Source organism: Colletotrichum siamense (genome assembly GCF_013390195.1).
Source record: "Colletotrichum siamense strain Cg363 chromosome Unknown KSG_Cg363_contig05, whole genome shotgun sequence".
In the NCBI taxonomy this organism is placed as follows: domain Eukaryota; kingdom Fungi; phylum Ascomycota; class Sordariomycetes; order Glomerellales; family Glomerellaceae; genus Colletotrichum; species Colletotrichum siamense.
The window spans coordinates 1,024,360-1,044,459 of NW_023501018.1; the positions used below are offsets into that span (position 1 = coordinate 1,024,360).

General features: G+C 52.4%; 9 protein-coding genes across 9 annotated transcripts; 2 read left to right on the forward strand and 7 right to left on the reverse strand.

Annotated features, from left to right (window-relative positions):
• Positions 1-414: 414 nt before the first annotated feature.
• Positions 415-1,657, reverse strand: orsE (Dehydrogenase orsE; the record flags this gene model as incomplete). The annotated part of the gene is made up of 5 exons (XM_036639775.1): positions 415-617; positions 666-1,222; positions 1,276-1,392; positions 1,443-1,465; positions 1,535-1,657. The coding sequence occupies 5 exons, from the start codon at positions 1,655-1,657 to the stop codon at positions 415-417; spliced, it is 1,023 nt and encodes a 340-aa protein (XP_036494633.1).
• Positions 1,658-2,789: 1,132 nt separating this feature from the next.
• CGCS363_v007927 (uncharacterized protein) lies at positions 2,790-3,726 on the reverse strand (the record flags this gene model as incomplete). Its single annotated transcript, XM_036639776.1, has 2 exons — positions 2,790-3,028; positions 3,267-3,726. The coding sequence occupies 2 exons, from the start codon at positions 3,724-3,726 to the stop codon at positions 2,790-2,792; spliced, it is 699 nt and encodes a 232-aa protein (XP_036494634.1).
• A 273-nt stretch (positions 3,727-3,999) lies between these two features.
• Positions 4,000-4,731, reverse strand: CGCS363_v007928 (uncharacterized protein; the record flags this gene model as incomplete). The annotated part of the gene is made up of 1 exon (XM_036639777.1): positions 4,000-4,731. The coding sequence occupies one exon, from the start codon at positions 4,729-4,731 to the stop codon at positions 4,000-4,002; it is 732 nt and encodes a 243-aa protein (XP_036494635.1).
• A 719-nt stretch (positions 4,732-5,450) lies between these two features.
• CGCS363_v007929 (uncharacterized protein) lies at positions 5,451-6,393 on the forward strand (the record flags this gene model as incomplete). Its single annotated transcript, XM_036639778.1, has 3 exons — positions 5,451-5,518; positions 5,630-6,299; positions 6,367-6,393. The coding sequence occupies 3 exons, from the start codon at positions 5,451-5,453 to the stop codon at positions 6,391-6,393; spliced, it is 765 nt and encodes a 254-aa protein (XP_036494636.1).
• A 291-nt stretch (positions 6,394-6,684) lies between these two features.
• On the reverse strand, positions 6,685-8,220 carry CGCS363_v007930 (uncharacterized protein; the record flags this gene model as incomplete). Its single annotated transcript, XM_036639779.1, has 2 exons — positions 6,685-7,160; positions 7,680-8,220. The coding sequence occupies 2 exons, from the start codon at positions 8,218-8,220 to the stop codon at positions 6,685-6,687; spliced, it is 1,017 nt and encodes a 338-aa protein (XP_036493980.1).
• A 1,059-nt stretch (positions 8,221-9,279) lies between these two features.
• On the reverse strand, positions 9,280-10,350 carry CGCS363_v007931 (uncharacterized protein; the record flags this gene model as incomplete). Its single annotated transcript, XM_036639780.1, has 3 exons — positions 9,280-9,282; positions 9,333-9,717; positions 9,818-10,350. The coding sequence occupies 3 exons, from the start codon at positions 10,348-10,350 to the stop codon at positions 9,280-9,282; spliced, it is 921 nt and encodes a 306-aa protein (XP_036493979.1).
• Positions 10,351-11,472: 1,122 nt separating this feature from the next.
• CGCS363_v007932 (uncharacterized protein) lies at positions 11,473-12,387 on the reverse strand (the record flags this gene model as incomplete). The annotated part of the gene is made up of 3 exons (XM_036639781.1): positions 11,473-11,725; positions 11,823-12,046; positions 12,106-12,387. The coding sequence occupies 3 exons, from the start codon at positions 12,385-12,387 to the stop codon at positions 11,473-11,475; spliced, it is 759 nt and encodes a 252-aa protein (XP_036493978.1).
• A 5,530-nt stretch (positions 12,388-17,917) lies between these two features.
• On the forward strand, positions 17,918-18,401 carry CGCS363_v007933 (uncharacterized protein; the record flags this gene model as incomplete). The annotated part of the gene is made up of 2 exons (XM_036639782.1): positions 17,918-18,161; positions 18,322-18,401. 2 exons carry the CDS (start codon positions 17,918-17,920, stop codon positions 18,399-18,401), a joined length of 324 nt encoding a protein of 107 aa, XP_036493977.1.
• A 193-nt stretch (positions 18,402-18,594) lies between these two features.
• On the reverse strand, positions 18,595-19,872 carry CGCS363_v007934 (uncharacterized protein; the record flags this gene model as incomplete). The annotated part of the gene is made up of 1 exon (XM_036639783.1): positions 18,595-19,872. One exon carries the CDS (start codon positions 19,870-19,872, stop codon positions 18,595-18,597), a length of 1,278 nt encoding a protein of 425 aa, XP_036493984.1.
• Between the last annotated feature and the right edge of the window lie 228 nt (positions 19,873-20,100).

Here is a 20,100-nt window from a genome sequence, read left to right on the forward strand (position 1 = left end):
AAGGAGGATAGCGTCATGGTGGGGCACGCGCACGGATCTGGATGAATGCGGCGTGACGTTATGGATCAACAGAACAGCCGAAGTCCGGCCCCAAGTGCCCCACTCATTTCCGGTTTTCGAGGTCGGTCGGTGCCTTCCGAGCCAATCCCGCCGCCTGTTTTTCGCATCGATCATTGGCACGTGTGCCTACACCGAGATGAGCCACGGGTGAGCTCAAGGTGAAGCCTTCACCGGCGCTCTCCAGAGCACTGATGGAGGACCAGCTGATCCAGCTGACTGCATCCCGAAGCATGCATGCATGCACGGCACAGACAGAATCCTGCAAACCCGTTTGAAGTTTTAATCTTTTGGCATTTCAAACTTACTGCATAACGTACATACAGATCTTTCCTCCTCAGACGGGCCCCACCTCTCTCAGTACTGAATCACCAGCTTCGTCGCCGAGACCCCTTTCTTGAGCCGCTCGAGCCCAGCCTGAATCGACTCCAGCCCCTTTCCCACCACTTCGGGATCTGGTTTCGCCTTCAGTTGACCGTTCTTGAGCGCTCCGGGTACAAATTCTCTCCAGACCGGATCACCGACTTCTTCAGGGTTCTCTGTGATTTGAAAGGCCGTTTCTGTGAAAAATGTTAGAATTATTCCGCCAGCTTTCCATGATAACTGACCAAACGATATGAGCGCATTGTTCCCAAACTCTCCCTCCACAGGCAGCACCGTCACCACTTTGTGCGGCCCAAGCTTGTCCAGAATAGCGCCGATGGGCTGCAGAGATTGAGGAGAGGAGATCGCATCGTAGACCCCCGCAAGGTCGGTTCCAGACAATACCCTGATGGCATCGTCGACGACAGTTGCAGAATGGTAGTCAAGAACGGTGTCAGCTCCCAGTTCTTTTACCTTCTCAAAGTTGGCTTTCGAAGCTGTCGTGATGACCCTCAACCCCGATGCAACCGCAAGCTGCACCGCCGTTCCGCCAACTGATGAGGCTCCGCCCCATACAAGCAGCGTGTTGCCCGTTGGTGCTGGTGTTAAGCTAGGTAACGGCAGGCCGAGATACTTCTTTTTGTAAAGACCGACGGAAGCAGTTGCGATGGCGAGCGGGAGCACCGATCCCGCCTCAAAGCTCATGTCGTCGGGGATCGGGGAGACGAGGTTTGCGGTGGCTTTGCTGTAGAGCTGAAAGGTCCCGAACTCATGGTTTTGGAGACCAAGACCGGTGCAATACCTAACTCGCGATGAGTGACTGTTAATCGATCAAGAACGAGATTGTGGACACACCCTACCACTCGCTGGCCCTTTTGTAGATGCGTGACACCCTCGCCAACCTCTTCGATATATCCAGCAGCATCCGCTCCTAAGATGGTTGGATATTTCTGGACGATCACCCCGAGATCTCTGGGTTCAAATAAGCTTCCCATCTCACACGCTACTGCGTGCATTCTTACTGGATTTTCCACTCAGCGGGATTCTGCCTTCAAGTCAGTTGCATGGTATTTTACTTGCAGGACTGCCCCATGAGTGCAGCATTACAACTCACCAAAGCAGTAACAACATTCCTAATCACAACCTCTCCCGACCCAGCCGTGGGAAACAGGGCATTCTTTATTTGGAAGGGATATGACTTTGGCTCGGTGAGCCAGGCAGCTCTGTTGGTAGGCATATTGACTTGCAGCAGCTTGGGGTTAACAGCGACGAAGGGGAAGGGGTACTGTGGTTTAGCATGGGCAGACTTCGCACTAGATACCACTGTCACTCTAAGATATACTTCAACAATTCGGCGAAGACGGAAAACCGAAAATTCGTCCGAAATTCAGTTCCAGCGGCACAAATCATCGACAAACCATCCCTCGAAGCGGGGCCGAAAGGCGTCCGTCGGATAGTGGAGGGATCGTCGGGTTCGCGGTGGGCGTTCCGAAAACTCTCCCCTACTATGACGACCCCGTATTCAACATACTTGCATAGATGGCGGCATCTAGGCGAGGTTTTCCTCTTCCGACCAAATTTCGTAGGAGTTTTCAGAGGTTGCATTTGATGCCATCAAGTTAGATGCCCCCTGTGAACCAAACACACAGAATTGCCCCAACTTTAGCGCTCGTTCAGACTCAGTCCATCACTGGATTGAGCTTGACTGCCTGCCCGCAGCTAATTTTCCTCCCCAAATTCTGCCAGCACAGAATTCACAGTCGTGTTCCATGTCAAATCAAGTCCACCTCGTTCTCTCCCGCCAACACGTCCCGATATCATCTACCCACTAACAGCACAGCATGACAGGTTCCCCAGACTGCCCGCAGCTGTAAAGGGTACCTCTCCGCCCCGCACGACCACTAGCACGAAGCCAGCGGATCCCTGCCCGCCGTATATGAGCCCCAAATCTCGCCTGAAATCGCATCCAATTGGCCTGCTGGCGAAATGGCATCGCGTCAGATTTCGGCTGCTCCAAGTCATACTCTGAAGATTCTAGGTTCGATCCCTGGGTAGGTCGGGATACATTTTTGCGTTTTCCACAACATCGTTTTTAATCTTTTCATGAAGATTTTGGGATTCTCAACGGATGAGGTTAAGTTCGCGGCGTTTCTGAAGGCCTTTTATGCCAGCAGCCTGGATAAGCTGAAATCTGGAAATCATCTTGTCACGACTTCATCTGGCTACTCGAGAATGATGATACAGGGCCGTACACATATCTTTAAGCTAAGTTGAGTTACCTACTTGTGTGTGATATTAAGTACGTCTTCTGCTGCTTCTACGTCTGTCTGTCACTGTGGCTGCCATTGCCATGATCTCCGTCATTATCATCATATTTGTCCCTGTTCTCGTCCGTCGTCGTCGTCGTCGTCGTCCTCGTCCTCGTCCTCGTCCTCGTCCTCGTCCTCGTCCTCGTCCTCGTCCTCGTCCTCATCCTCATCCTCATCCTCATCCTCATCCTCATCCTCCGCCTCTTTCACCTCTTCTGCCTCCTCGTTCTCGTTGTACGTCGTCGTCGATGGTGCTGCTGCTCCACCTCCCCCGTCCCACGACTCGACAAGCGGTCGGCCTCATCCGTGGCGTGTTTGGTGGGGAGGTGCCGCTGATTGTTGTTGCGGCGCGTTGGCCGCAGAAAGTACCACTGTTGACAGAAACTGGTTGCACAAGAAAGCGCTTCCAAAACCATTCGGTCAGCAGGTCCGCTGAATGCTGTAGGCACTGCGCCGTGTGCGCTCTGAATCAAATTGTGTAGCCCGGCCCAATCCTTCATCTTGACGAGCTCACATCGCTTAAATGCTTTAACATACCAGGTTTGGGCCTGGCGCTCTTCTCCACGCTCGTGTCGACAGCCCACTTCGCGATTGCCACCGCTTCTTTTCGCAGGCCCGCCATGCCCCTAGCCAGGAAGTTGACATGTGGGGGCCCGGCCTTTGCAATCTTTGGCAATATTTGCTTGTTGCGGACGGCCGTCCGCACCCTGTTCCGGACCGCACGGAGAAGCTGGCCGACATAGTCGGCGTATGCATCGATTGCGGCGACGTGGTTTCGCTGATATAGCTGTCGCTGCAAGTCATTGCGTTCCTGAATTGCTATTGCATGGGAGGCTGCTAGCTGGGCGTTCGTGTCCTTGAGTGCTAAGTAGGCCTCCAGCCTCGTGTGTGCACATTGGATAAATCGGATAGCCCTCTGCAGGTGTCCCATTCGCGAGCTCGCGCTGTCCCGACTCTGCCTGCTCCTTGAGGATTGCGGCAGCAACCCATGTACCATCGCTGATCGCCTGAGACCCCAAAAGTAGTCTATCAGCATAGGTAGTGGTCCTTTCAATGACCCCGTTCTCGGCGCTGTAGTCTGGGCCCCCGGGAGCAGGTGTATGGCAACGTGGATGGGTGTTTCCGTTTGGGGCGGCGTTGGGAGGACTGCTAGACGCGGAGGGTATGTTGTGATCGTCTCAGCTGGACTGTCGCGGCTCCAGGTTCGCGTGGGCCCTGTTGACGTCGCTCGGCATAAGTTCAAGAGTCGGCCATGCTCGTCATTTGCGTTCTATGTTGGTAAGACGTTGGACCCTCTCATGGCTAGGTAAAAGTCGTAGGAAAACTTCACCGCGTAGTGTAAGGCAACTCGTGCATCGTCCTCCGCGCCCCTTCGAAAGGCCCCGTCGATGGCGCCGTCCGCTGCCCAAAGCATGTTGTGCAAGCCTTCCCAATCTCGCTTCTTGAGGAGGGACTGTAGGTCGGTGTGCGCTCTTTCACACCTTTGCCCATACGACCGTACAATGAACTCAAGCTGCTCTCCGCGCAGAGGAGGATCGGAAATCTGCCCGAACTGCCATGCCACGTTGGTCAAGTACAGCACCATGGCTTTGCCGGGGCATGCGCCCTTGTCCTCGCTGGGATCGAGCTCCCACATCATGGACGCGCGTTCTTGACTGTCCACCAACTCCGAGATCTTGCCCCAGTTGCCTTTTGTAAAAAGGTCATGAGGTGTGGTAGCGTTCGTGATGTCTGTAGGGCAGGCCACACTCGCAACATCCCGTCGGAGCTCAGACCGAATGTACCGAAGGAGGCGGCCGAGGTAGTCTCCATACCCGTCCACTAAGGACCTCTGCCGTATTTGGTCCCGTTCTCGCATCAGAGCATCGTTGTTGTCTTGTAATCGCAGATAGGCCTCCAGACGCGTGCGGGCAAGTGAGGTGAACCGAGCTGCCTCACTAACAGACTCAACCGTGGCTGTAGCTACCTGGTCCTGACCTCTGGCAGCATGCTCAAGAACCATATTGAATACCTCGCGTGTGCCACTGCTGAGAACCCGGGCGCCTCCCAGGAGTTTGTTCGCAAAGTTGGTGGCATTGTTGAAAATACCTATCTGCGCAGCGTTGTCTACGACTGACGGGCGGTGTCGGACTTTGGTGGTTGGGAGTGGTGGCATCGGTAGAATCGACAGTCTCTGCGGTGATGACATCGGCGTTTTGTAAGTTTGCTTGAGACGGCTTCATAAAAAGTCGTATGGAGAGGATATAGACATCAGTATGACCTCGGGTACAAGAGATAGGAACGACAAAGGACGAGGACAAAGACATCAACAATAAGGGCATAAAAAACCAAGGGCATCAAGAACAAGGACGCAGACGACGAGGACAACGAGGACGACAAGGACGACAAGGACGAACGGGGACGACGGGGATAAGAGAAAAGACGTGGGCAAGAACGATAGAGCCTAAGGATAACAGCTTAAATAAGGGAATGAAGAATAAGGACTAAGTCCTCCTATCCGCTCTTTCTATCTTAAGAATATCGCTCCTTCCTAGAAGCGCCCCTTGGAACTAGCAGGAGCGAATACGACCCCCTGACCCCCCTTCTTCCTGCCCTCGTCTAGTGTTTTCTGTCGTCATTGTCGTCCTTGTCGTCCTCGTCTTCGTCGTCCTTGTCGTCCTTCACGCCACTTCATTTGTTTTTCTGGCTTTTTCCAACAACATATCGACATACCACTCCAGCATGGCTACGAATCTGCCTAACCGGTCCAAACAGGACTTGAAACCTCGTTACCGCCTGAATTCGGCCTAGTTGGTTGCATCATACACGCACTTAACGCCCGGGGAGCAAAGGTTGGGCGACGATCTGATCCGCCTGCTCTGGGACAGAAATCGACTTCTACAGAAGCTCAAAGACGACAGCATCGAGCTCGAGCAAGCCCGCGAGTTGGTTTGGGGACTTGTCTTCCGCGACTGGAACTCAAACGATAAAACGCCCGCACCTGCTAAAACCCCCCGCACCCGCGAATATTCTCGCGTCAAGGTGCTGGTCGGCCACCTGATCTACGATACGCCTCCAGCAACGGCGCGTGACGAACGCCGAGCCGGCGCCGGGGTCTACACCAGGCCCGAAATCATCGCGGATTCCCACACAGTTGAGTTTCCCACGTTTGACTTGAGGGGCTTTCGACTCCCTGACGGCACCGATATCCTCTACACTCCCGACTACCTTTCCGATGTCAATAGAGATCGCAATCAGTGCGTCATGAACATGGACAAGGCCGAGCTCAAGCGCCAAGGTCGCCTCAACACACGCTGGGTAGTCTACTATTTGCGTCACAGACTGCGACTGTCCCTCATCAAACAACACAACGGACGCGATACCTGCGAGTTTGCTTGCGGCCTGGGCACCCGCAACACTGACGTCGACCCCCGAGACCAAACTCAACCTATCCTGTCACGGGATCAAGAGGATCTCACACCTATCGTCAAGGTTGAACTTTGTTCGGACTATTTGAACTGGTGGGAAGATGATACGAACGAGCTACAGGCCTACAGATTTGGAATGGGAGCCAACCATCAGTACCACGGTGTTTGTCCTAGCCGTTGTGCGTGTTTTTATTCCACTTGCTTGGATAAATGCTAACAATAAACCACAGCGCGCTAGCAACTGCAACAGAAGCTAGATGGCCTTTAGAAGCAAGACTACAGAGCAATAGAATTTTAGAGATAAAAATGTGTTGATACGTGAACTTGATCTACCGCTTGCCAGCGACAAACTCCGGGACCAACATTCAACACGCTTCGTATGAAACATGCCTCAGAACTGACCTGGAAGATCCGAGCTTAGCCTCTCCAAGGTACGATGACTTGCCAATGATGCCTGTACTCATACTGAAAGCCATCTTCGTATTCGTAACTACCGAATCTCCCAGCCACACGAAGGAATCTCGTCCGGCGTAATTCTCACACGTCGCTCACCAGCTAAATGGCCCGAGACCCATATCAGGTATGCCAAAGAGGTCATCTTCACCGTCAGTGCGACGTCTGGGCCTCTGCTCCCAGTAATCCTGGAACACGCTCATCTCCACAGCCTCCTTTGTCGGGTACACCCTCCAGAACGGGTCATCGTAACCATTGAATATGTACTTGTTCACCAAGAACAGGGACTTCTCCTTCTTATTGACCCCTTCGCTTAAAATAGACCGCAAGCTCGCGTCTTCCGCGCGGTGCAGCCTTGTCGTGAGAAGGTTCCTGTCGCGGCGGAGGTGGCCGGCCATTGCGTTGTACTCTCCACGCAAGAGCTTGTCCGTGTAGCGGTTGAAGTCCCTTTGCCTGCGGCCGCTGGGCGTATTTTCCTTGAGAATTTGGAGGAAGTCAGCACGCTCTTGTCCGTACTCTCTGTCAGTCCATTCATCTTCGCAGAACAGGTGTGCGATCCTTTTGATGGTGTCTGTTGATGGGGTAAGTGGACGAACGGGAGGGGGGCTTGGCTTCTGAACCGGAGATTGGGCGGGATCCTGCTCGATACGAGTTGGTTCAGGGTTCTCGTTTGTTTCCCAAGGTCCGGTCGTCGGTACTGCGTTGATTGACGTTGGCTGTTGTGCGAGAGGCAGTATCGAATTCTGATTTCTTGCCATCGGGTCCCGGTCCTCAGCTAAACTCAAAAGCCCGGGCGCCGAAGCCTCAAGTGATATTGAATCACATAAACCTGTTGATGTTGGATCCTCGGGTTCAGGCACTGTTGGATCCCACGGCCCAGGCGCTGACGAGTCCCATGATACAGGTGCGAATGAACCACATAGCTCCGAGAATGGTATTCCAGACGCTAGGAAATCCCACGGCCCAGGTGCAGTCGAATCCCACGGCTCCACTGCTGGAACATTAAGATCCACGCACGTGGATTTCCAACTTCTAGGAGTCGACCTCTGCCCCCTTTCCAACTCTCGCTTTTGCTTCCTTTCCAACTCACGCTCACGCTCATACTCCCTCAGCGCGGACTCATAGTTCGACATGAGTAATGCTTCCTCCTGCATTCCCCGCAAGAGCTCATCCCAGGTTGGATTCGTTCGCGTGCGGATGTAATCCGCGCAGTGACTATCACTCCTAACGCCGCACAGCTTGTGGAGCGCTACTGGCAAGTCGTCCACATGACAGTCCATGTACTTTAGGACATAATGATCGCGAAAGATTTGGCACAGCTCGGCGATGAGATCGTGGTACTTAGCTTCGTCTTTGAAATACCCCCGTAGATCTTTCGTGTGATCGCGCACGTCGCAGCGATAGTCGTCCGTGGTGTAGCGCTCGTTTGTTCTGGTGTCTGGGAATAGGCCTTCGTGGGCGGATTCCTTGAGGTCCTTGGCCTTCTCCTCCGTAGCTGGGCAAAGGGGCCCGACAGAGGAGAGTTTGAGAGTTTGGTCGGCGAGGGCGATGGCCTGCTGGAAGAATAAGATGTCTTCGGGCGAGATGGGAGAGTGTTCCATGATGGGTGCATGTGATGATACTGCAGACATGATGGTATTTGGTAGGTGAGATGAATGTACAGGCTGAAACTCGAAAGTGGTGAGAGGGTATGAGTTAATTTTCTCAATTTGCCCGATGAAGAGGAGAGCAACTTCATGTTTATAATGATATTGAGGCTATCGGAGATGGAGGTTGTCCGCCAGGGTGTGAGCACTGAAGTGCCGTGGCCCACTTATGCAAAGCTGAATCTTCGTTGCCAAGGGTAGACCAACTATGTTTGGTCGACCTTTACGAGCCAATCATTCTCATTCTAGGTGCCCAAAGGACGGATGGATTTCACCTTTGAAGTACAGAAATGCCCCCGCCGTATAGAGGCGAGCCGTATTATACCTACTAACAATGGCATGTCGTGTATCGTGACCTATGCTGAGAGATTCATATCTGTTGCTAAGAAGTTGAGAGGGTTCCGTGCTGCTACAACCTAAGCCAGAAGACTGCAGCAAGCTCATGGAACTGAACTACGAACGGTGCGCTTCGGGTTTCGCACAAAGTTGCTCATACCATTGAGACTCTCAGAAGGTTGCCACTCGATTGGTAGATGGAGAAAGCCTGTGTTCCGCGATGCCTTCCAATATCTGTACATAGGCTATCTGTTTCAAGCTATACAACCACGTGGGAGCCGAATTTCCTTCCTCCTCAAAGTCGTTACGTATGCTACATGTACTTGCAGAGATAGCATTTTAGTATTGTCTCATAATCAGGCATATACTGGGGATAGGATAACAGCAATAGTAACAACGAAGACAACAACGGCGACAGCGGCGAAGATAATTCTAACGAGGGGTTTCACAAGAATACCTAGTACAAAGCGATAAGAAGTCCAACTGCTTATGGGTATTGGTCAGCCCGGCTAAGTATCCGCCCAGCTAGCAAAACTCTTTTGGACACCATAACGATGACACTCCTATCTCAGTATCATTCACTAAAAACCCATGCTCCTGTCAAATCTCCGCTGTTCCCTCTTGGCCACCCCATCCATGTCCTGGCACTTCCCTCTCCACCACTCAGATTGATAGCGTTCTATCTCCCAATCACCCCATTTCTTGATCTCACTGACTGACATTAGGATGATGTGAACCTTTGGCCGTGCCTTTGAAAATACCCGCAGCACTTTCTTCGTAAAGTTACTGTCCGCGATACGGAGCTCCTTCAGCTTCGGTGCTAACTCCGGACGTTGCGTCAACGCCTCGAACACCTTGTCGTGGCCGGTATTCCCCTCGCATCGTGTAGCCTTGCTGATGTGTAGATGTGTGAGATCAGGGCAATGCTCGCATAGCGCGAGGAACGACTTCTCCGTGAGGCCCGAGGCGCCTGGTAGATTGAATGTTTTGAGTTTGGGACAGGCTTGGGCGATCTTGACGATGTCATCGTCTGTCAATTTCTCGGCCGAGTTGGTGGCGCCGCTGTCGACGTCGTGAAGGGTAAAGGAAAACTTGGTTAGCCGTTCGCAGGTTTCCGTGAAGGAAAGAAGTGTGTCAATGTGTGCCCTGGGGATAGAGTCAGTCCCGGTTTGGATAACGGAGATCTTACAACTTTGGCATAACCCGGCACTCCGGATGACTAAAGCTGTAGGCAGAGACAACTCACGGCGTCAACATGTCCCAAAAGCTGATCTCTCTAGTTGCATGGCCAAGCCACCCGTCGCGTTCTTCTTGCCACTGCTTCTCATGCCTGAAGCACACTCTAGCATTGCCTTTGGGCCCCTTTGGTCGCGGTGCTCTCGTAGTCTTCGGCGTGGAGGTTTGCTTCTTCCTCTGTGCTGGTGATGCTAGCTGGAAGCTGAGATCATCATCGTCACTGAAGTCGTCGGCGTCAAAGTACACCGCCGCGGCGGCGTTTTGCGCAGACGACTGGCTCAACGTCTGCTGGCCGGGCTCTGGCTCGGATGTCACCGAGATGGGACATGCTATCTTGTCATTATTCGGGGTGGATGAATGGGGTATCCCAGGCGTAGCGCCGGTCGCGGGGCGGCCAGCCGGCGCAGCGGCCGCGCCGGACGGCTTGGCTTTGACGCGCCGGTTGGCACCGGACACAGCGGCACGCCGTCTGACACCGTATCTAGCGGCAAGAGTTGCCCTTCTGTCCGCGTCGAGCCTCCTCAGCATTCGTGACGGCGGCATCGTGATTTTTCAAATTGAAGTGCGATTTGAGTTTTCAAGCCGGGACGTTTTTTTTCGGCGCGTGGTGTTGAAAATCCCTGAGAACTCGGCCCCTGAGAAAAAGAAACCACTCCCTGAACAATCTACCTTAAATCAGATAACTCTGGTGGAGAATTGCGCACGTCGCGGCGCCCCTTCATTGGCTAGATTAGCCTGGGTTAACATGACATCATCTCCATAATTCCTCGAGCCGAACCTTGTTCTCAATACGATGCTCGTTTCTTTTTTACCTCTCTTTTACTCAAACCCATCACTAAACAGGCAACATGACTCTAGTTTGGGCCTCTTAGTGTTTGTGGGACTGTAATGCTACATTTACGTGATCTCATCCCGAAAATGGCATGAACCGATTGACGGTGAGGTAAACGCCTGCAGGCTGTCGACGGAGAGAATAGAAATCTTCGATGTACACGAACAAACGGCCACAAATATAAAAAAAGAGGAAAATGGACATCGGCACACTAATGCGAAGTGGTATCCCCATATCTGGGTCTTGGTTGACCGATGTGTTTCTCCATTTCATCGCCCAGCGGTGCAGCCTATTGAATATGCGCTGTTTAAGTTTTGGCGAGTTTTGCGGGATAGTTGCTTCCGGATCGTTTGGCATTGCCGCGTTCTCCGCTAACTCGTGCTCGATGACGTGTCGATGCGTTTGGTTCTCGTACTTCGCGTTGTTACGCCGATGCCACATGCAAATATCAACTGCGTAGTACAAGCCGCCTTGTATGCAAAAGAAGGCGTGATATGAGGCGAAAACCCTCCAGAGAAGCTTTTCTGTATCGGTTGGGAAGTAGAATTTCCAAGCCAAGAGAAAAGACAAGCCAAAGAAAGTCATTACCAAAGCTCCGAGTAGCACAAAAACCGGGTGTGCAGGCTCCCAAACGTACGGCGGAACTCGATCCCATAGCTTCTGGTTCATAGATCTGGAAAGCAGTTTGACATGTATGATTTCCAAGAAACGATAGTAGTATGCGAAATGAGCACCGAACAGCCAAGGGTGCCCTCTCACAAAATGAACAGGCGTTCGGTACCATTCATCTTCGTTGAGGTTAGGGTGCGTCTAAACACTTAGTTCAACATCAATCAACCCAGGGGCGGAGGGAAACGAACCTCCAGCTTGGCTCTGGTACGAATCTCGCTCACTAGTTTTCCATTCCTAGTATCGATATATACGGGCTGGCGGATGGTTGGTTTCCAATACCAGCACGCCGAGGTGAAGACCGTAACCGAAACGAACGATAATGCGGTCAGCTCCAAGGTGGTCATCGGAAGGCCCTTGTGTATCCGCGAGAGCTGGCCAACACTAAACCATATAACTTGGAGAACAGTGAGAACTCTGGGAGCACATCGTCAGCTCCTGTGTATCGCTATCACATGGCTACCAAATGCCACCTCATGGAGATGCCAGAGACATGAGAGGGGTCAGTACCTACCTAGATAAGGTGTCTGCGGTGTCAGTCTTATCGACCTTTAGAGATTCCATATTGGGAAACTCTACGTGCTCATGTTTCACTAGGTAATGAAGTTCTTCGGCAGTAACTGGGAAGCCATCGGGAAAATCTGGGCTTTTCAAAAATAATCCGCCCATATCGACGAAGAAAGCATAGCGATACGTCCATGTGGACCCGTTGCATAGATGTGCATCGCGTTTAAATAACTATAAAGTCAGTAAAATAGTCACGGACTCTTAGTGCGCGTAACATAGCTACCACGTACCTTAACACTTCTTCGTGCACTTGACAATTGCCCTAGGGCAAGTCCAAAAAGAAAGTCGGGTCCCAACAGACCTAGTAGAGCCAAGTGTAACTTATCGAGAAAGTGATGGTACCACCTGTCTGAAGGCGATGAGGCATTGGGATGCGTAGAAACCCAGCAACAGAGGATAACAGTGAAGCAACAGTCCCAAAGAATTTCAACACTCCCTCTGTCCCGTGAAGTACCCACCCAGCCATCCACAGGCGCATGGATGTCGACAACATTCCCGGTCTCTGATGACATTGTTCAGAACGTCAAAAGGTATCGCAATGGTTTCTGTCGTGGCTGGAGGTTGGAGCCTGGAGAGATGATAAGCCCCCTAAGACAAGTTGGTCTGCGGAGAGATACGGAATTTTTCTGATCCTGCGTCGCAGCCTTACGCGGCCGAGCAGAGGGAAAGATAAAAAGAACAACGGCAGGATCTGGATCCCCGCACTGGGAGACTTCAAGGCCAATCAAAGCATCGTAGAATGTGACATGTTCTCCATGCTGGAGGAGAAAAACTGACAGCCTGATGTTATCAGCGCTTACATAGGTTACATCACAGCTCAGCTTCGGGGGTCCTGTCTTGGCATGCGTAAGCGCCCGGTCTTTCAAAGGCCCAGCACGGAAAAGCACTGAGGCCCCGTCGGGAACATCGCATGTGCGGTGACCCCTCTCCCCATCGTCCATGTCTTTTCTGGCAGCCTTGACAACTCGAGTGAAAACATGTTCTGCCAGACATGGCAAAAGAATATGGAGGGACTGAATGAGCACTAGGATTGCCGGCATGCTAGCATTGTTCGCTTGTGCGCAGTCTATCTGGACTCGAATCCAACTTCCCACGTACTTTGAATCACGTCGGATGGTCCATCCGCTGCGAGCAATATTGTCTGTTCTCGATGGAACCGATTGCCCGACCGCTGTCCCAACAACACCATGATCGATTCCACCCCTGAGCCCTTCACCTTCAAACAGAGCACCTCCGCATTTGTGTGGCGCTCAAGCTGTTCCTGAGACAGATAACGTCGGCCAGAGGATAGTCCGAACCACGAATCATCATCCGCTCCCTTCTCTACCTTTTCATAATTGTGCCTTTGACGCACCGGCTTCAGCACTAGAACCGCTGCATCCGCACTCACCAGCGTTGCCACGAACCCCTTGATTTGCAGCAGACCCCCGTTGCTCACCAGCCCGCAGCTCTCAATCGATGGGTGTCCATCAGCTTCAATCTCCAAGCGATTGTCCTTGACCCTGGGCATCCAGCACTTTCCAGACGCCGCGTTGGGCGAGCTGCACATCACTGTGAGATTGACACTTCGTCCCCTCATTAACCTGTCGTAGACGCCCGCGAAACCCAGACCGTAATCGACAGTTATGTTGTCCGGCAGATCGCCCACTAGTCCCATGTATCCGTACAAGAGGTCTTCTTCTCTCCCGCATTGTCTCTCCTTGTTGTTGTTCCACAAGGTTGGAATATCCGCCAACTTCACCTTTGGACTCATCGTGTGCCGGAGGAAGGGGTTCCATGTAGTGGCCTCTGCCGAAGAGCCGCCCTCTGTGTTGGCCGCCCACACCTTCTCCACCAGCCGCGTGACCGATCTGGCTCTGCCTCCTAGAGCTTCCACGATCTGCGCTACTGCGAGGTCCTCCATCGAGCAGAACCCCCAGCCGTTCCAAGCTATCGTCTGCTCGTTTAAAACGGCCTCTTGGAACGTCCACACCCTTTGACTCCATTTACTGATCTTCAACTGCTTGCCCAGCTGCCTGTAGCGGGCTTCCAGCCAGGATGTCAGTTTGTATTCGTCGCCTTCGGGCCCCTCTATCCATCCTTCTCGTCTGCCTCCGAGCGGGTCCGCCAATTGCATCATGGCACTCTGCAGCTCCGGCACGACGGCCAGCACGCCGGCCGCCTTCTCGTAGTAAAGGCCCATCTTCGGTATCTCGCGGGCCAAGTCGCCGGTGTCGTCCTGCTTCACGCACAAAGCGTCGATCCAAACATTGCCGATCCCCGTGTGCCGCATCGCCTCTTGGACGGTGCGTCGTAGGCCTTCTCTATCCGGGTGCTGCGTCCACACGTATGACAAAGCCATGTATTCGGTCGGGGCCCCGGCCGGCTCGATCACGTCCCACGACGAAACGTTGACCAGTCTGGTCGGCGCGAAGTCGGCGCTGTCGTGGCTGCGCAACTTTTCAATGATTCTGCATGCCATGGGCGAGCTTGTCCAGTTCTCCTTGACGTGCAGGACTCCGCGCTGCCAGCGTTTGCCCCGTCGCCGCGCTTCCTTACTCCTTCTGGTCATTGTGGGGGCTCTTATACTGGGTAGAAGGCTTGATTCGTTATTGCTGACTCTGAGCCTCTTCGGTGATGGGGTTGGTGAACGGCTTTGGAGAGTCGTTGGTGTTGGTGCTGGCAGCGCGTGGTGGGAGCCTTGATCGTCTGTTGATTCTGGGAGAGTGGCCCAGGTATGTATCAATGCAGAACACTTTCTGCTTATCGAATCGCTGAGCAGCTGACGCTCCAATTACAGGAGGAAGCCTTCCTCGGCTTTAATCCGGCCCTGGACGTTTCTGTCAATCTCCAAGCGGAGAAAGAAGAACGACGGGAAAACAGGCCGTTGGCACACCCAGCTGCTGCCACAGCCTGATGTGTAGTTCTATTTTCCCTTTCTGCCTCGCCCATTCTGTCAGCTTTGGTCAGCAACTTGGATTCTTGCATAGAGCGGGATTCTGACTGATAGGTATCTCAACCAATCCGGACTGGATAGCGATCAAGCCATCTTGAGAATCAAAGGCACCCTTGCAATAGTTGGCATGACGTCTGAAGGTGTTCACTCCACTCTACACAGGCACGTACAGATCGGAGAAGTATACCGAGAGACTTCATCTTGTCTTCGTAGTGTTTTGTACTGAAAGGCTTCATGCTACCGAGTGCATGGAGTCCAATAACTATACGAGTCGTAGCACAAAGGTACCCTGCTGCAAAACGTTGAAAGAGGACCCTATGTCTGCACTAACACAGAATAAGATACGCTGAACGGCCAGGTATCCTGATGAAAGGACTATCAACAATGGGCATCACATACAATATCCGTATGAGAAGTTTCTCCTTTCTCCCACTTTCTTATACAGACTTGATAGGAACAGGAGTTCCCCTTCCCCAATTTAGGTCCCAGCACCAGTCAGGATGGCAATGGAAGTCCCCTACTCCCTGTTTCATAGACAGAAATATCAGATGTATTTCTTATTATTCATCTAATGTTAACCTTCTAGAATGTATTTGATTATTTGTATATCGTCTAAGGACTTTTCCCTCTTCTATGATACCCGCAGCCTCGTGGGGCATACCCCCAAGCTTGATGCCGGCAAAGGCAATATCTATTATCATCTTTCGTACAATTCACCAGCACAACGTACCACAATGCCTGCCAGTGGTGCTGCGCCGCCCTCCCCCCGTTGACGCAAGCGGAGGCCGAGGCAGAACAACACAACAGACCCATACGATGCATACGACCACAAGATGGACAGAAGACTTGATGTCAACGCAGGCTTCAAGCTGCAAGCTCGAAACGCAGCTCGCCTCCACAACAATCCGAAGGCGGCCTCAGTCCATCGGCTGGACTATGTTTAATTGGCAGAGTCCATCGACGATCTGCTCGACCGCAAAAATGGGATTGCCAACGACCTGCTCCCCATCCTGTGGCGCGTCAACCGCCTTGGTGACCCTATGGCGGACAACCAGAGTTATAAGCGGGCGCGCGACGCAGTCTTCAAACCAGTATTCCGCAACTGGAATACTAGCACGCAGGTCTGCCCGCCCAACCCGACTCGAGAGCGCCACCTCACTGACACCACTGTCCACGTCGGCTGGCTGGCGGAGGACGCCCCGGCAGCAAAAACGCGCCGCTGAAAAGAAAAAATGATGGCACTCCGACCAACCAAGCGCAACATCAAGGGCATCGCTGGCGGGCCGGTCTTCGTGAAGGTTCTCGCTGGTTTCCCAAATTCCCGATCGATCAGCTGGCTTTTACGATGGTGGATGAGAACGGGTCAGTCTTCCCCAACTCGATTGTCGTGACCCACGTCCCCGACTACTATCTTCCCCGCCTTCGGACTGAGGCTACGATGAAATGGGACGATGCCGAGTAAAAGCGGTACGGGACCACGAACATGGAATGAGTGGTGTACTGGACGAGAAATCTGCTGACCCACGGCAGGCACGCCGCCGTTCACGGCACGTCCCCCAAGAAAAAAGAACATCCCCCTCACCCCTCAATCCTTCACCACCCCTATCCCGGATCAATCATCCAGACGACATGTTGAAGCTTGTCAATATCGACCTGTACGTCGACCTACTCCATGGACCGTTCTTTCCTGGCTACCCGGGCGGGTAGTAGGTATCGATAACAATAGGGATAATAACGAAAACGGTAGCGACGATAATAGGGACGGGGACAATAGGGACGATAAAGACGACAAAGACGACAGAGACGATAGAGACAACAGAGACGACAGAGACGTGGAGACGACCGAGACGACAGGGGCGACAGGGTTTATAGGATGAATACATCATTAATATAAACTCTAAGACCTCGGCCAACTGTTATCCGCTTGGTAAGTAAGACTCTCCCGTTATATGACCTTAGACGACGACTACTTAAAGGCTCTGCTGATAGCTGAATGGCAGCTGACGGACCAGGTGGTTGAGATGAGCATCTTCTAGAGGCGCTGAAGAGCTTCGCTCGCCCATGAAGCGGCATAGCCAGGGAGACTGAGTTGGCTAATGTGTGATCGGACCACGTCAACCTCGTGATATGAGGCGCAAACCAGCCGGTTTTGACCCAGGGCTCCAATTCGATTCTGTGCAGCCTGTCTGCTCTACTTCTGTCCAATATTACGGACACCGCGAACTTTCCGTAGACGGTCTACCGAACGACAAACTCATGCGACGTCTCAACCATGGGGGCTTAGCCTTAGTACAAAACCGACTCGCTAGGACAGGGGAACCATGCTCAATCGGTGCGCAATGCGGGAGGTACAAGCAGGACGACCCGGAGTGGGTAGGTAATAAGCTCAATAGAGTCAGAACGATTGGGGTCCGAATAGATTGGCTGAGACGTGTTCATCCAATGTCAGACACGAGGGCGCCCGGAAGTCTCCGCCGGGGCTATCAAAATGAAACTGGGGAAGGACTCTAACACCTTCAAGGGTTGCGTGCAACTAGCACCACATTACTCGTACTCAACTACCAGAAGGACCAAGATCAACGGAAAGCGTACCGTGGGAAATTCTACCACTCTAATTTTCGTTTTCTTCATATCCGTAAATTCCGACACAAGCGTGCCTACACGTAGTAAGTATGCGTGATACGTGACTTCGTGTGGTTTGGTGCAGCTCCCCTGGCTTAAATCTTCGACGAGAACGCCAGAGTTGTTCCGCGTTTAAAGCGACAATTGATCTGGATCATACCTACCCGCAGAGGCTCAATGCGCCCATCGGTTGCGGGAGCAAAGTTGTGGAGTTCGCGGCGTGCCAAGCGGTTACAAGTCGCCCAAATGCGATCATGACTCAAAGACATTGACTTTTCGACGGCCGCAATGAGGACCGTGACCCGTCGTAAGAGGTGTCTCTACGTGGGACTTTACCTTAGGGATCTACTATTTTTAATAATGTCGAAGTTATTAAAGACGTGCATGTCGGCCTCAACAATTGGTGAAATCAGTTAGCTACCTCAGCCACTCTTTCGCACCACTCTCGCTTTGTAACCTTGATACCCATTCACATCAACGACAACATGAAGTCCTCAATTGTTTTCGCCGCCATCGCGTCCTTCCTTGGCGCCGCTTCGGCTGTTGATCTAGTCTGCTATGGCACTGGCGTTCCTTCACCTATCAGGAAGGGCGATATTGAGTTTGCTATCAAGAACCGGCCGACTGAGCTGGGCATTCCCGGAGGCACAAAGTTTACATACCGCTTCAAAACTTGCATCGACCCTGAGAACAGTCCCAAGGAGGTCGCTGTAATCACAACACCCAGCAGTAAGTTCTACCACTGATTGTACATTCATGTTGCCGAAAGCAATTGGCCTTTGCCAACTCTTCTGTCATCAACGGGCTTTGCAAGTCTACCTTGTCATCTCTCAACGTAGCTCGTACTGGTTTATTATACGAGTCAAATTTGCTAACAATGACAACCTAGTCACGAGAGAAGGATCGGTCAAGCTGGCGAACGGCGTCATCGAGTGTAGCACTGACGGGCCCCCGGACTCCACCTGCTAAGCGTGGATGATTGTCCTTTGAGCGCTGCTGTTTTTAGATATCAAATTCATTCCCAACAAATTCTCCTGGGGTCGCTTTCTTGAAACGTTCCGATTGGTGGCTACTGAGTTGTGAACACGATTTAGAGAACACATAAGGCTTGACGCCCTAGATTATCTGCTGCTGCCAAATTCCTTGCTCCTCTCCTCGCATCTCAAGACTTGACACCGCCTGCATTGTGCCGGATTTCCTGGTACATTTGCTCCTCTCCAAGATACTCCGCATCATATCTGAATCGGTCCTTCGAAACAGTAGTCGGGAAAGAGTCCGTTCTTCCCTTCCATCTGCCCGCATATCTCAACTCAAACAGCATGCGCATGACTTGCAGATTTTCATCTCGCTCCCATCTCTTAGCTTTTGTCGCTCCGTATCCTGATTTCTTCTGCAGAAAGATCGTCGTGGGTTCCAGGACAAACGAGAGTCCAATAATTACGAATCCCACTGCTAGTAGAAGCGATAGTCCCAAGATGGAAAAGTTGAGTGTCCCCTGGGCATCCCTGGTAATCTGAGACTTACACATGGCTTCGTGTGCAACTTGTACCTGCTCTTGGGCTTCCGAGCTGTTTGCGCTGGCATTCCAAGCTTTGAAGATCGATCCTGGCACAGCAATTGAGGGGCCCGTGGCATACTCCGTCACTTGGTGCTGTAGCTTGGACAGAGCATCGGCGAAAAGGCGTCCCATCTCCCTCTTCCACTGGTCGGAAGGCAATTTGAGCTGCATCAATTCCGCCACCAACTCTTGTGCCTCGAGAAAGCTCTGTGTGCGTGTCCATATCAAATGGTAGAATGATGATATCGAAAGATGGAATAACAGTCGCTCTACAGTTGCCAGTTGTACCGGATCGAGCTCCAAACGCTCTTCTCGCGCGCTAGACATAATCTCGCCACTTCCTACCAGAGAAGTGCAGATGCCGTTATTGGGATTGCAAATCTCATGCCTGTCGGCACAAGCAATAGGGCTTACGTATCGGTCGGGTTGATAGTAAGTGGTACCACCCTCAGTATCCACAGGAATATTGGCTCCAAAAACAGGATCGTCATTTGGTTGCAGATGAAGGACTGAGTTGGGTGCGATGAACATCAGTGTGATATCCCTGTGGTCGAGGGCCAACGCATCTATCGGTGTCCAGAAGTTGTCGGTTCTGTGGGCGAATGAGACGTAGACTCCAGTGCCATATCCAGTGTGCATGTTCTGTCCATACTTGTTATAGATATGCGTATAATTCCGAGATTGCAGGTTCCCATATAGATACTTGACCAGAACGTTGTCTTCCCACCCGAAAGTCTCTGCTTCGCTTCCGTTCACATCTCGGGCGAACCTGGACCCTGTGATGAGTGGAGCACACACGGTTTCTCTTCGGTAATTGACGCGATATTTTTCAGCCCGGTTGATACCCAAATGCGATTGTGAGTTGATCACCTCCGACTCCATTTTGAAAGCGCTGGCTCCGGTGGTTCCCACGCAGATGTCGCCCGCAAAAGGACATTCGACAGATGTTCCCGTCCAGCGTATCGAAGAGACGGGTAGACTGTCGCACGAGGCCGCTGAAGAGTTTGTGTAGCACTGTCGAGCATAGACTGAAGCCATGGAGTTGTCGTAGGTTGATTTCTGTTGGAGAGCGTCCCTGTCCGCCGGTTCAAATGCACCACAATCGCCCGC